The sequence below is a fragment of the Gadus macrocephalus genome, chromosome 8 (genome assembly GCF_031168955.1).
Source record: "Gadus macrocephalus chromosome 8, ASM3116895v1".
Classification (NCBI taxonomy): domain Eukaryota; kingdom Metazoa; phylum Chordata; class Actinopteri; order Gadiformes; family Gadidae; genus Gadus; species Gadus macrocephalus.
The window spans coordinates 10,437,520-10,453,523 of NC_082389.1; the positions used below are offsets into that span (position 1 = coordinate 10,437,520).

General features: G+C 48.3%; 2 protein-coding genes across 5 annotated transcripts in view; both read right to left on the reverse strand.

The window, feature by feature from the left end:
- chd7 (chromodomain helicase DNA binding protein 7) overlaps positions 1–1,932 on the reverse strand; it is a 51,583-nt gene extending 49,651 nt beyond the window's left edge. For 2 of the 4 annotated variants that reach the window (XM_060058763.1, XM_060058760.1), the window contains exon 1: positions 1,711–1,932. The gene's annotated coding sequence lies outside the window, so the exon portion shown is untranslated. Of the gene's footprint in view, positions 1–519; positions 1,625–1,710 lie in introns of those variants that run through there. The other 2 variants (XM_060058762.1, XM_060058761.1) reach the window with 2 other exon arrangements.
- A 3,684-nt stretch (positions 1,933–5,616) lies between these two features.
- Positions 5,617–16,004, reverse strand: part of rab2a (RAB2A, member RAS oncogene family) — a 10,555-nt gene continuing 167 nt past the window's right edge. The window contains exons 1-8 of the mRNA XM_060058764.1: positions 15,960–16,004; positions 12,593–12,664; positions 12,407–12,474; positions 11,043–11,125; positions 10,618–10,710; positions 10,302–10,413; positions 10,041–10,109; positions 5,617–7,839 (exon numbers count right to left, since the gene is read on the reverse strand). The exon at positions 15,960–16,004 is cut by the window's right edge and continues 167 nt beyond it. Coding sequence (XP_059914747.1) covers positions 7,744–7,839; positions 10,041–10,109; positions 10,302–10,413; positions 10,618–10,710; positions 11,043–11,125; positions 12,407–12,474; positions 12,593–12,664; positions 15,960–16,004 — 638 coding nt within the window. The 3' untranslated portion in view covers positions 5,617–7,743. The remainder of the gene's footprint in view (positions 7,840–10,040; positions 10,110–10,301; positions 10,414–10,617; positions 10,711–11,042; positions 11,126–12,406; positions 12,475–12,592; positions 12,665–15,959) is intronic.

Below are 16,004 nucleotides of genomic sequence, written 5' to 3' on the forward strand. Positions count from 1 at the left end.
TGGCCCCTTATCTTCCCCACCGTTGCCCGCACCATACGACGAGCTGCCATCTTGGCTCAAACACACAGGGCTCACCACGGCGCCCAGGACCGCTAAACCCGCAGCACATCACCTCCAGAGCGGGTCTAACCGCTCAGGTGTCGGCCCTACCCGGATCAAAACAAGTGAAGATTTAGCCTCATTATGAATCAGTTTAATGGCTCAGATTCGACACAGTGGTAGGTTCAAAGTTGCGACGGGTGACCATTGGGCAAGTTGACCGACTCCGGGACGAGGAGCGGAGACAACGGGCAGACAGAGCCACATGTCCGGGGGGAGAGATCAACAGTGCCGGGGGGAGAGCCCCGCCGAGTGACCAGCCGCAGCGGCAGGTGCTCGGGTCCGTAACTCACCGACACCCAGCCAAGTAACAAGTGACGCCGCCGTACCAAACACAACATTCTGCCCCGAATAAAGTCCGAGAGAACTTATAAAACGCGGAAATAGTGAAGAAGTTCAGAATAAAGAAGTTTACTTTACTTTACGGAGTGATAAGTGAGCCCGGGGCGGTCGGTGGGTTTTCTGTCCCGCAGGCGAAGAGTTCTAACGGCCGCTCGGAGCTAGAGGTCGGCGGGCGGTGGACGTGTTTGTGGCCGCCGGGTTCAGACAATAAGAAAGATTAGCAGCTAACAGGCTAACGTGTCCTAGCTGGGCTTAGCTCCAGAGCTAGCATGGCTAATTAGCCTGTCGGCGCAGTGCGCGCGTCGCTCCGGACGGCAAGGAGAAGCGCTTCACTTCGCAGGAGTTTACCCGCTAAGAACGGAACGGACCGGGACCGGACCGGACCCGGAGTAGTGGACCCGAAGTTCAAAGGTCTAAACCACGAGGACCAGGTGGTCAATAACAAACCCGCGACTCCACACGGAGTGACCGCCTGGCCTCAGTCCTAACCCCCCGGTCCAAGAGCACCAGACCCCGGTGGACTAAACCCTCCCGGTCTTACTTAGTTCTGCCCGAGGAGGGGACCCCTGTCCAGCCTCTGAGGGGGATACGGGGGGTTCGCCTCCCGGGAGCCGGGTGCTCTCGGCGGGTCTCTGGGGTGAGGGGGGATCCGGGGGACCTGACTCACCTCACGGTCGGAGCACCTCGTGTCTCTCAAGCTTCTACACAATTAGCTAACCCGCGCTAACGGGCTAGCCCTCACCCCCCCACCACCCCACCCACGACCAAAACTCCACCAAGTTTCTCCACCTTCAGCCCTTCTGCTCCACAAGTGGTACCGAAAAGAGGCTTTAAGTGGAGAATCCCCGCGGGCTGGAAGGAGGAGATCCCCGCTCTCCAACTAGTGAGGACCCGCTGTAGGACGCGGAGCTAAACCTATTGGCGACAGGCTATTGTTAGCCTGTCGCCATGGTGGCCCCCCGGACCTCCAGCCCCTCGGACCCCCGTCCGACGGGACCGCCACTTCGTCCTCCTTTGAGGGAAACTAGAGAAAAGTGTCCCAGAAAGAGACCCGGGCCGCGGGAGCCGTCGTGTCGGAGGACTCGCTTCCCCGGCTCCCAAAAAGTCCCAGAAACTTGATGTGAAGCGATCCTCTGAACCGGGTCCGGTGGGCAGGGGTCTCGGTCCCGACCCCCGGTCCATCGGAGGTCGGGACCGAGACCCCCGCTGGCGGAAACCACCAGCAGCTCGGATCAGACGCGGAATCAGGGAATACAACCGGGCTCTTACCCGACAAGCTCGGTCACTTCTTTGATCGAATCCCTCTCTTGCTCGTGCTCCGTGGGTCCAGAGATAAAGTTCACGTCTCGGTCTCGAGTCTCTCGGCGCGTGGTTCAGGACGGGGGACCGCGAGCTCTGCTCTCCTTTGTGTTAATTTCTCTCTAATCGACTTTAATCGGATCGATCGGCTGCTCGCTCCCGAGTCCTCCAGACGCTCACCTTCCTCGGCCAGGGCGCGCTCCCGAGGACCTCTCGTGGATAAACACGCGGCGCGCGCGACCCCGCTGCTCTCCGTGACGCGCGTACACTTTGAGTTTTAATGTTTATAAAAAACTAAAACGATGGATTAATTAAAAGAAACGAAGCGTCGAAAATAAGCGCGGAGTTTAACGACCTCGTGCAGTCAGTGATCTGAAACATGAATTAATAAATTAATCCTCTCAACGTTCACTCATTCATCAGCTCTGATAGTATCTGCGTCTTTGCTGTTGGTTCAGCCGTCTATTCCTATTTGTTGATGTGTGTTTTCGGTTTGTGTGTGTGTGTGTGTGTGTGTGTGTGTGTGTGTGTGTGTGTGTGTGTGTGTGTGTGTGTGTGTGTGTGTGCGCGCGTGCGCGCGGGTGTGTGTGTGTTTAATTATCATATTATTATAGAAGCTGAACAGGGGATGCCTCAGATTAACACGGTTTAATTTGCACATTCGTATAAATCATTCATTCAGTCTCTCATACTCGCGTGCGCGCGCAGCGAGGTGTTGATAAAAGAGTTAAAGTCAAACTCATCATCACCCAAAATGGCCGCTCCGTCCGCCTCCCGTCAAACACACGTTATTAACTAAGTAAAGCGACACGTTCCACACTCATCACATCTGAGATTGATGCTTCATTATTTATTTATTATTTTTATTGGTGTTTATTTGATCCACAGCGCATGTGACTTGTAGATTCTAGTTCAGTTTGGGCCCCTCTGGAGCGCGCACTAATAAGTGTAGAAACACCGTGCGAAGGACCTCAAGGTTCTGCACATGCGCACTGTGTGGCAAGAGAAATTCGTAAATAATCCGGATTCCGGAATATCACGGAAAAGTACGACAGACTTCTTCATTAGGAAAAAACGAGATTGGTGATGGACGGCTCCCTTCCCCCTCCGCGCGGAGGCACCGTGCACAGGACGGCGTGCACGCCAGGAACCCGGATGTCCCCACGCGGCCGCTCATTTGCTTATCATAACAACGTGGCCCGCGGGACAGCATTTAAAGACATAGAGCACACTTACTCCCATCCTCATCTCCCATATTCTCTCTCTCTCACTCTCTCTCTCTCTCGCTCTCTCTCTCTCTCTCTCTCTCTCTCTCTCTCTCTCTCTCTCTCTCTCTCTCTCTCTCTCTCTCTCTCAGCCTCTCTCTCCACTCCTCTCACTATCTCTCACTCCCCTCTCTCTCTCTCTCCCCCTTCTCTATCGTCCTCTCTCTCTCCCACCTCTCTCTCTCTCCCCCCTCTTTCCCTCTCTAACAGTCAATGTGATCCACCAGGATCATGGTCCTGGATCTCACGGTCCTCCTGGTCCTCATGGTCCTGGTCTTCATGGTCCTCATGGTCTTCCTGGTCCTCATGGTCCTGATCCTCATGGTCTTCATGGTCCTCATGGTCCTCATGGTCTTCATGGTCCTCATGGTCTTCATGGTCCTCATGGTCCTGGTCTTCATGGTCCTCATGGTCCTGGTCCTCATGGTCCTGCACCTCATGGTCCGGGTCGTCATGGTCCTGATGATCCTCATGATCCTGGTCCTCATGGTCTTCCTGGTCCTCATGGTCCTGGTCCTCATGGTCCTGGTCCTCATGGTCCTGCTCCTCCTGGTTCTCATGGTTCTGATGATCCTCATGATCCTCATGATCCTGGTCCTCATGGTCTTCATGATCCTCATGGTCCTCATGGTCCTGGTCCTCATGGTCTTCATGGTCCTCATGGTCCTGGTCCTCATGGTCATGGTCCTCATGTTCCTCCTGGTCCTCATGGTCTTCATGGTCCTCATGGTCCTGGTCCTCATGGTCTTCATGGTCCTGGTCCTCATGGTCCTGGTCCTCCTGGTCCTCATGTTCCTGGTCCTCATGGTCCTCATGGTCCTCATGGTCTTCATGGTCCTCATGGTCCTCATGGTCCTGGTCCTCATGGTCCTCATGGTCCTGGTCCTCATGGTCCTGGTCTTCATGGTCCTCATGGTCCTGGTCTTCATGGTCCTCATGGTCCTTCCATCTCAGAGTTCCCGTTGATTTATTATTATTGTTATTATTATTATATTATAATTATAATGATATGAATATTAATTATTATGACTATTATTCCCCCAAGTTTATTACTTAATACTTCAGGTCATTCCATCAAAAATGACATTTTTAACAGTGGTTCCCTTGCACAGAAGTGATGTTACACATGTTTTAAAAGCATGTCCACATGTTATAAAGCATGTCCACATTTTATAAAGAATGTCCACATGTTATAAAAGATCTCCACATTATAAAGCATGTCCACATGTAAGAAATTATCTACACGTGATAAATATTAAAAAGCATTTATCTATAATATACATCGATAGATGTGTAGATATATAGATCCATAGACCTTCATAGATCTATAGATCCATAGATCTATGGATCTATATGTCTATAGAGGTATAGATAGATTCATAGATCTATCAAGCTCAACCTATCGTCTTCTTAGACTTACAGGTTTTATCTTTAGGGTTGAATGCACTTATTGAAGCTTCAATTGAAGCATCAGTTCAATAAATGTGTTGAAAGTTATGTAGTAATGTACTGTTATAATATAGTATACTATAAAGGCACATCAGTGATGATATGTCCAGAGGCATCAGTATATGTATGTACACACTATAATGTAATATCGTGTTCCAATGTATGTAAATAAAGAGTATGTAAGTTAATGAATCGTTTTTAATCAACATTTTATATATATATATATATATATATATATATATATATATATATATATATATATATATATATATATATATATATATATATATATATATATATATATATATATGTATGTATATATATATATATATATATATATATATATATATATATATATATATATATATACACACACATAGATACAATTAAATACAATCTCTAAATCAGCAGGTGTACGTGTAATGAGTGGACTGCTCCCATCGCCGTCCCTTAGTCTGGTAAATATACCAGTTGATCAGAAGCTGACCGTCAGTGGGGCATGCTAGGCTATCTGTTAGCTCTCATTGCTACCACATACCGGTTCAAGGTCAAAGAGAACTAAACCTGCCTCTAACAATATCAAATTAATAACAAGTCTCACACAGGAAATACGCGAGGTGAACATCAGTGAACTACAACGGCAGACTTCATAAACTACAACGGGCATGGCGGGGGTTGGTCTGCTGATTTCTGGGCGAAGATGAAAACAAACGCAGATGTGAGCGTCTGTTGAATGTAGGCCTACTTTACTTTACTTTTTTTTTGCCTGAAGTGTTCCATAAAAACACACAGGGCGTTATTTAAACCAGGAGGACATAAAGCCTATCATTAAATGTTATGATTTATAACGTCACACCATGAACCGCATACCTGCGCCGTTTCTTCACTTTGATTACAGGTCTGCCCACACACGCACACGCACAAACACACACACGCCAAATTGGCAGCGGAATAACATTTTATGGTTTAGATCCTAGAGGAACACACCTTTGGGATGAGATAAAAGGAGTAGAGCTAATATATTATGTCTTTATAATGATATTCATTCCATCAGGGCTGGCTGAACCGGACGCCCTGATTGGTCAACGTTAGGGCGGTCCAGAACTCAGAAGGAAAACGTTCTTCTACGTCCACCATTAAATTCCGATTCATTAATTTCATGTTCATCTTCAAATCTATCATTTTTATTTTTTATTATTTTTTTGGACCAAACACAGGTAAACACGATAATTTGGCATTAAAAATAGATAGAGGTGAGCATAGAAAGTTATATTAAGACAGTCCAAGAGCAAGACAGAGGAGGAAGAGAAAGAGTAAGGCGAATGAAACGAAACAGAGGTACTAAAGTAGTAAATAAATTTCAACAATAAAATTATATTCATTACATAAGCAAAAAGAAACAATGCAGCAGCGGTTTGTATGGTGCTACTAAAGTCACGGCCAATTACTGGACGCTGATGCGGCGCGAGGCCTCGTGGCGACCCTCAGAACAAAGGGCCCGTGGGGGGCCGGGGGGCTCCTGTCCGCAGGCAGGACCGCGTGTCGCCACAGGGGGCGCTGCGCTACCGGCAGTACTGCGAGTCAACACAGTGCGCCCCCTGCCGGCGTCGCAGCGTTCCCTCTCCACAGGGGGCGCTGCGCCGCGGGCAGTACCGCGTGTTGACTTGCCACACGGTACTTCCACACACGTTCACCAATCTGATTTAAGTATTGTATAAACGAGTCTTGGAGCCTATGTCGGGTGTTTGACCTCAAATGAACGGTTAACACTAAAGCCGCGTTTGAGTGACGGCAGGAACGCACCCCACTTCCTCGTTACCGTTGCTACGGAATGCCACGAAGCCCCGCCCCAAGGCACAGCGTAAGCGATAGATCCAAATATACACAGAACAGCCAGTTAAATACACAGCTTTTAAGAACGTTTCTTAATTCTTTTTTCTATAACCTTCATCTTCATCTTAATCAGAGAACCCCAACATTACGGAACACTTCCGGTTTCCATGTCGGCCATTTTTAGTTTTTCACTAAACAGTTTGGTCTTCATTTCCTCCCCAGGGGAATAACTAATAAGGACATCAGAAATACCACATCCGGCCTGTAGTGTTTGTTAAATACACCTCGTCCCCATGACAACCACAGAGAGCTTTTGTTAGTGAAAACAAGGCGATGGTGTCGGTTTGAGCAGACAAACGACTCCTTGTCCCACACAGCGAACAATGGAACCTACAGCACTGGAAAAGCAGTCCAGGCCCGTTGCCACACACACACACACACACACACACAATGCATGTACACACGCACATACACAAATGCATGTACACTCACAGACACGTACACACGCGCGAGTGTTTCATAAAGAGGACAGGAAGCCAAGTGTGGAAGAGATTAAACAACAGGAAGTTGGTCTGGACAAAGTCAGCTCCCCCCCACCGCCCTCCCCGGGCCGGACCAGGAGCACCATTAGCTTAGCCTCACTCCTTAACAGGGTACCCACAGCTCTGGCTGCTAGCCAAGCATAGCTGAGCGTGGCATCCTTTGCACTGTAAACAGAGAGCTGGGTGCTAGCCTAGAGTATCCTAGCCTAGCCTCCTGTGCACTGTAAACAGAGAGCTGGGTGCTAGCCTAGAGTATCCTAGCCTAGCCTCCTGTGCACTGTAAACAGAGAGCTGGGTGCTAGCCTAGAGTATCCTAGCCTAGCCTCCTGTGCACTGTAAACAGAGCTGGGTGCTAGCCTAGAGTATCCTAGCCTAGCCTCCGGTGCACTGTAAACAGAGAGCTGGGTGCTAGCCTAGAGTATCCTAGCCTAGCCTCCTGTGCACTGTAAACAGAGAGCTTGGTGCTAGCCTAGAGTATCCTAGCCTAGCCTCCTGTGCAGTGTAAACAGAGAGCTGGGCTCCTGGTTTAAGCGTAAAGAAAAGCGACACATGGAGCGACGAGTAAAATTCATTTAATTTCAACAAAAACAACCAGAAATATCCTGAAGCCTTCCTCCCTCCCTGCTGCTCCTCCCCCCCTGCTCCTCCTTCCTCCCTCCCTCCCTCCCGCTGCTCCTTTTGCCTTCGAGGAGGAGGTGAAGCTGACTTTGCCACAGGAGCCAAAAGCGGAGCAGAGAGGAGAGACAGTGAGGAGGGGAGGGAGCTCAAACGTAAGGGTTGACAGAGTGGTAGAGGGTGCCAGGTGATCTGGGAGCAACAGAGAGAGTGAGAGAGGGGGAGGGGTTAACTAATGAGTACGGCAGGTTGGACAGGAGGAGGAGGGAGGGAGGGAGGGAGGAGGAGGTGGAGGGTCCTCAGCAGCAGCCCCCCCCCGGCTGTTGTCCCCCCTGGCTTCCTGCCAACGTGGAGCTGGTGGTGGGGTGCTGGGGTCCGATCTTTATACCGTTAGCCTGCGGAGAGAGAGACACCAGCGTTAGTCTTAGAGAGACACTAGCGTTAGCCTGAGAGACACTCGCGTTAGTCTTAGAGAGACACTAGCGTTAGCCTGAGAGACAGAGACAGACACTAGCGTTAGTCTTATAGACACTAGCGTTAGCCTGTGGAGACAGAGACAGACAGACACTAGCGTTAGCCTGAGAGACAGAGACAGACAGACACTAGCGTAAGTCTTAGATAGACACTAGCGTAAGCCTGAGAGACAGAGACAGACAGACACTAGCGTTAGCCTGAGAGAGACGCTAGTGTTAGCATGAGGGAGATACTGGCGCTAGCCTAAGAGAGACCCTGGCGCTAGCCCAGGATATAAATGAATCTACATTTCCGTGGGCAGTGATGTGAATGTGCAGCATATTCCTCCCATAATCCCGCTGGTTAGGGTTAGGTGTAAACTGGTGGTATCGGGGGCTGAGGGGACTACGATGGCAGGCGGGGTTATAGACCTGCAGGCGGTTGCACCAGCAGAACATAAGGTTGTTCGTAAGTTGGAGTGTAAAGTCTGCCTTACCTAACGTTTGACGTAGTTTCAAACTAACAGCGTTCTCAATTTCAGTTGCACCACCATAACTTTAGACATAACTTTATTAGTAAGGTGTAAACCATCCCTTACTAGACTGTTGTCGCATTTAATAACGTTTGCATAGCTTCAAGCCAATCAAGTGCAGCACACAACGTAAACAGGAAGTGTATGCATTTGTCTTGCACCGGCAGCCCATGTGAGTGGAGAAAATCGTCCAGCATTATAAGTGGAAGAAATGGCTCATTTAGACTTTTAAACTTCAATACTAGCCCGTGTCACTGCTTGGCCAGTTTACATGAATGTCCAACGTTAAACATGCAACTAAAACAACTTGAAGTCTTACAATAAAGAGTGGCTCACCGTTATGCATGTGTTGCGTTGTGGCTGTTTTTGTAGGCTATGTAATACATATTGTTTACAATTTTCTATGGAGCCTGAATTGTGTTGTCTAGCAAATTTATTTGAGTGAATTAACGGAATTAATGGAATTTCTACAATAAACCCAGAGCTCTTTGCAAGCGCTACAAAGGAAGAATTCCAACGAAGTAGGCAAATGTTACCGGAAAGTTTGTTATATTAATAATACAAACAATATTAAGGTGCGTGAAGGTAAAGTGCAGTAACAACATACTCGGTGTAGTTTGATGGTTGAACTCATGTTTAAACGTTTTGTGTATACAACTTAAGCCAACGTTGGAAGTTTGTGGTGTGGTGCAACAGTGTAACAATTAGTAGCTTCTAAACTCCGCTGTAAGGCCAATTTACGGTGGAACTAAGCTAAAATGGAATTTACGCTCAGCTGGTGCAACCAGCTGCTGTTTCCCTGGTGAATAACTAAGATAGGCTATCACCTTTTCACAGAAAATAGGTATAAAAGCTAAACTGTTGCGAAACAACTGCACACCTTGATGTTATCAAAATTAACCGATATTCACGTCATGCAGTGAACATAAGCCTAATGGTAGTTTACCTCTACGGAAGAGAGATATATATATATATATATATAAAAACCAACAATCAGCTTGATGTAAAGGGGTCAGAAGGCGAGGTGAGTCCGTCTCCACGACAACGAGGGTCGTATTAACTAGACGGAGAGGTGTCCGCACCACCAGGCCCTCCGTCCCTTTAGGTGGTCCGGGGCGGACCACCAGGCCCTCCGTCCCTTTAGGTGGTCCGGGGCGGACCACCACGCCCTCCGTCCCTTTAGGGGGTCCGGGGCGGACCACCAGGCCCTCCGTCCCTTTAGGTGGTCCGGGGCGGACCACCAGGCCCTCCGTCCCTTTAGGGGGTCCGGGGCGGACCACCAGGCCCTCCGTCCCTTTAGGGGGTCCGGGGCGGACCACCACGCCCTCCGTCCCTTTAGGGGGTCCGGGGCGTACCACCACGCCCTCCGTCCCTTTAGGGGGTCCGGGGCGGACCACCAGGCCTGGAACAGCAGAGCAGGACCACCTAACCGCTCACATGGTACATGACGCTAAGCTAGTAGCATGTACTACAGGACTCTGCTGTCCTACACCAGTACCACACTGGACATCTGACTGGATCGGTGACACAGGAGGAACATGAGCGAGAGGATAGCACACAGACGGAGACCGACAGAGGAGAGTAAACCAGGAGAGTAGGAGAGAGTCTCACCTCATTGTTGATGTCAAACACTCCCTCCTGGATCTTCTCATAGATCTCCTTGGCTGTGTTGATGAAGGCCTGAGAGAGAGACAGCATTACCCCTCTACATTAGAGGCAGTATGATGGAGGTGTGTGTGTTACCTCCTCTACATTAGAGGCAGTATGATGGAGGTGTGTGTGTTACCTCCTCTACATTAGAGGCAGTATGATGGAGGTGTGTGTGTTACCTCCTCTACATTAAAGGCAGTATGATGGAGGTGTGTGTGTTACCTCCTCTACATTAGAGGCTGTCTTGGCGGAGGTCTCCATGAAGATAAGGCCGTGTTCTCTGGCAAAGGCCTCACCCTCCTCCTTCTTCACTTCTCTCCTGGACTCCAGGTCACTACACACACACACACACACACACACACACACACACACACACACACACACACACACACACACACACACACACACACACACACACACACACACACACACACACACACACACACACACACACACACACACACACACACACACACCTTAGAGCAAGGCATTTCTGACCCAGATGCTGCCCAGGTGTGAGGCTGCGGTGACCTCTGACCTCTTGTTGCCGATGAGCATGATGACCATGTTTGAGTTGGAGTGCTGGCGGGCGTCCTCCAGCCAGGTGGTCAGGTGGTTGAAAGTGTCCCGCCTGGAGCACACAACATAGAACATACCATATAGAATGTACAATATAGAATATACATTACGACCACACACACATTTTATATATAACACACAACATACATATGTAAGCACCACTCACACAGACTTCATTGAGTGGACCCTAAATCTCAGAGTCCTGGTTCAGATGAAGGTTAAACAGCAGAGCTGTTGTCTCACAGCCCTCTAGGGGTCAACCACAGGTACTACACCAATGTGGCCCTAAACACCCAGTGTCTACAGCACACCGCTAAACATCGGGATTGGTGTCAAAACAATGAATCCACAGGTCCACATCCTGCAGTGTGATTGGCTGCTCACCGTGTGATGTCATAGACCAGCAGCGCGCCTGCAGCTCCTCTGTAGTAAGACCGGGTGATGGAGCGGAACGACTCCTGGCCAGCCTGCAGACACAAGGGCACCGTTAGCATTGCTAGCACAGTAAGCACCGCTAGCACAGTAAGCACAGTAATGGTGTGATCCAGATGCCTCGGAAACCAGCCTTCCAAGTTGCACTTCTGACGTCATTTCCGGTCTCGGAGCACTTATAGCGTTCTCTTTCGTCTTTGCGATTGTGAATAAAGTAGCAATGTATTCAAGTGTGTAAGAGCATTTAAAAATCGCCATTAAAATGACCAACGTGGAACAAATACATTGCTCTCATTTATTGAGAGCGTCATCACTGATCTCAGTATGCCTCCGTGAAATACCGAAAGAAAAGCTGAGGTTTCCCCACTTGCAGAAGGCTGGTGTCCGAGGCATCTGGACCACACCATAAGCACCGCTACCAACGTTAGCACTGCTAGCAAAGTTGGAAACGTTTGCACCGTTAGCACAGTTAGCACTGTTGCACTGTTGGCATGATTAGAAGTATCACTTCTATTATAGTTAGAGGCTGATAGGAGAAGACTAGTATAGTATATAAAAATAAGAGGCTATAGGAAGACTAATATAGTATATTATAGTTAGAGGCTAGAGGAAGACTAATATAGTAGATAATAGTTAGCGGCTATAGGTAGACTAGTATATTATAATTAGAGGCTTTAGGAAAACTAGTATAGTAGATAATAGTAACAGGCTACAGGAAGACAAGTATAGTATATAATAGTAAGAGGCTACAGGAAGACTAGTAAAGTATTTCATAGTTCGAAGCTATAGGAAGACTAGTATAGTATATTTAGAGGCTATAGGAAGAAGGATATTAAAGTTAGAGGCTATAGGAAGACTAGTACAGTATATAATAACTAGCAGCTAGCTACAGGATCCTAGGGTTCTCGGTTTCCCTCTCCAGTGGAGCATGGAGTGCTGCCTCCATCTGGGGGCCAGCCAGGGCACTGCACCCAAAACCATGAAGGGTGAATTCTACCAGGTTGGGATTCAACCAGAGACCTCTCCAAACTACATGTGGTTCTGGATCAGTACAGACAACATGGTTTAAGTATTTTGACTGCAGACTGTGTGAATTTGTGGTCTACATTTACATTCAGGGCGTTTAGCACATGCTTTTATCCAAAGCCATTTACAATAAGAACAAGTGTCAGAAGAAAGAGAAACAACAATATATTGCTGACGGTACAGTAGGGACAGTCATAGAATCAAGTGCCAAGCACCAACAATCACTAGGTTACCGGGGAGTGTGTGTGTGTGTGTGTGTGTGTGTGTCTTTGTGTGCATGTCTGTATTACCGTATCCCAGATTTGCAGTTTAATCTGTTTTCCGTCTATTGTGATCATCCTGGCACCAAACTCCACACCTAGTACACATAGGTTAGAACACACACACAGATATAGTCATACTTACACACCTAGACACAATATGTACACACAGAAAAAGTGTGTGTGTTTACGCGCGCGTGCGTGCGGGGGTGTTACCTATGGTGAGGTCATGAACTGGCTGGAACCTCTTGTCTGTGAACTGTAGTAGTAGACACGACTTCCCCACACCTGAAAACACAAACATACACACATTATAAACACACACACACACACACACTTCCCACAGATGTGTGAGGCTGCTGGAGGCTTTATTAAGACGCGTGTTGCGTTGCTCGGCTGTGTGTTGCGTTGCTAGGCAGTGTATCCCGTTGCTAGGCTGTGTGTTGCGTTGTAATAAGTCTAGCTCTACACTCTCTGTCTCCGTTATAAACCTCGCTCCACCTTCTCTCTCTCTCCGTTATAAACCTCGCTCTACCGTATCTCTGTGTTATAACCTCACTCTACGGTCTCTCTGTGTGTTATAACCTCACTCTACGGTCTCTGTGTGTTATAACCTCACTCTACGGTCTCTCTGTGTGTTATAACCTCACTCTACGGTCTCTCTGTGTGTTATAACCTCACTCTACGGTCTCTGTGTGTTATAACCTCACTCTACGGCCTCTCTGTGTGTTATAACCTCACTCTACCGTATCTCTGTGTGTTATAACCTCACTCTACGGTCTCTCTCTGTGTGTTATAACCTCACTCTACCGTCTCTCTCTGTGTGTTATAACCTCACTCTATCGTCTCTCTGTGTGTTATAACCTCACTCTACTGTCTCTCTCTGTGTTATAACCTCACTCTACGGTCTCTCTGTGTGTTATAACATCACTCTACCGTCTCTCTCTGTGTGTTATAACCTCACTCTACGGTCTCTCTGTGTTATAACCTCACTCTACGGTCTCTGTGTGTTATAACCTCACTCTATCGTCTCTCTGTGTGTTATAACCTCACTCTACGGTCTCTGTGTGTTATAACCTCACTCTACGGTCTCTCTGTGTGTTATAACCTCACTCTACTGTCTCTCTGTGTGTTATAACCTCACTCTACGGTCTCTCTGTGTGTTATAACATCACTCTACCGTCTCTCTCTGTGTGTTATAACCTCACTCTACTGTCTCTCTCTGTGTTATAACCTCACTCTACGGTCTCTCTGTGTGTTATAACATCACTCTACCGTCTCTCTCTGTGTGTTATAACCTCACTCTACTGTCTCTCTCTCTGTGTGTTATAACCTCTCTCTCTGTTTTATAACCTCTCTACCGTCTCTCTCTCTGTTATAAGCCTCGCTCTAATAACAGGTATCCCATGTATCAGAGGCTCTAGCTCTGCTCCCTGTGCCCTGTGCGCGTAGGAGCAGGGGACTCTGGCCTCCCTGGGGAGCACACACTATTGGCCGCTGGTATTACCTGTTCACCCAATGGCCAATTAGAGGGGCAGCATGTGAGCGGTGGTTTGAGCGCGGCCCCAGGACTCAACAGCCCTCTGGTGAGACTACGTCATGCTAACGTTAGTTTAGCATGTATTTTAACCAGAGGTAACACAGCATTAGCTTGGCACAAAGTTAGCTTAACAGCTGGATTTACAAGTTGTACGAGAAGAAATCCTAGAGGAGATCTGGTTCATTCCTATCTAATGAATACTTTTACTTATTGATACAGCATGGAGTCATTTACAACCTCAGTGTCTTTTCTACCTTGAAAATGTGTGTGTGTGTGTCCAACTCTCTCCATCTGAACCAGAAAGGGACCAGAGAGCCTAAACCATGCATGTGCTGAGCCTAAACTATGTGTTCAGTAGTTTTCAATCTCGGCACATCAGGAACATGTCATCATCCTGTGTTGCGAAACGGACATCAATACACCAAGTTCTGTAAGGTAAAGGATTCCTAAGCACTCTCAGGCCGGGGGAGGAGTCTTTCTCGAAGGACTTGACACTAAAGTCCTTTAGTGACGCTGTGGGGAGTTTCTAGGAAGAGGTGTGACGACATCACAGCAGGCCCAGAAACATAAACAACAGCGCTAGCTTAATGCCTTAGCAATGCTATCCTCACAACAATGCTAGTCATCACATCTATCGTCATAACAATACTACATTAATAAAGATACTATGCTGTCTTCATCACAAAACAATGTACAATTATACCTCCATAACAACATCACAGGATTACTATAGTCATCTCCCACTCCTCAACACTATATTACCTTTGGAACAACAATACTATTGTCATAACAATACTATTTTTACAGCAATAATATTAGTAAATATACACACAATATATATTTATATATATATGCATATATCACATCAATATTGCTAACACTCATAACAACACTATCTTGATAGTCCCACTAGCTTTATAGCAATACCATTTTCATGGTCACAGGCAAACTGAAGTCTGAACCAGACTCAGAGGTATTTGTCCATACTGGGTGCTCCACAATATATGAGGAGCACTATGACAGCAGCAGGCCGTCTCTGGTAGTACGGCTGCTTCTTGAGGGTTTTAACCGTCTCCTAAAGCCACCAGCACTCTGTCCTGGAGCCTCACGGCCAGCGAGGCCTCTAAAGCACCTCACAGAACGCAGAGAGAGGGTCTTCCTCCGCTCAGCCTCTGACCGGAGGAAAAGTGTGGGAGTACAGCGTGGAGGAGGAGGAGGAATCAGACATCTGGCCACATTACCACTAAAAAGACAAGGAGGCAGTGAGGGACAGGAGGACAGGAGGCAGTGAGGGACAGGAAGACAGGAGGCAGTGAGGGGCCGTGGGGCCCTGAGGGGTCCAGCAGCAGGAAGAGGTGACCACAGCCGTGCTGACAGATGACCCAGCCTCACACACCATGTTAACACATCACCTACAAATACACCTACAAATACACACACACACACACACACACACACCATGTTAACGCAACCCCCCCCCCCCCCCCCCCCCAAACACACACACACACACACACACACACACACACACACCATGTTAACACATCACCTACACACACACCCTGCCCCTGTTAGCACTCCGCTAGCACCCCCACCCTTGCGCTAGCCGATAAAAGGCCCCGCTCAGATTTCTCCACGTCGATTCGCAGCGCGGATCGATAGTGTTGATCGGTATCGATGAGGGAAAGGTGAGCTGCTGTTGGTGACCGTAGGGGGGGGTTCTGTCCGTCGGGATGCGCTACTGGGAGCGAAAAGAACCAGCTGTCAGCAGCACCTCTGGCCGCTCCGCCTGTACCACGTCATTGGACCGTCCAACACTGCGGAAATGAGACACGGCTAGCCCGTTAGCACTGGACTAGCCGACCTATTAGCATAGGGCTAATCTGACAGCATCGGGCTAGCCTGTCTGTTAGCATCGGGCTGAACTGTCACCATCGGGCTAGTCTGCCTGTTAGCTTCGGGCTGAACTGTTAGCCTCACGCTAGCCTGCCTGGTAGCATCACGATAGCCTGTCCGTTAGCCCCTGGCTCACTAGCCACGTCTTACCCGTGTCTCCGATGATGATGTATTTGAAGAGATACGCGTACGCCA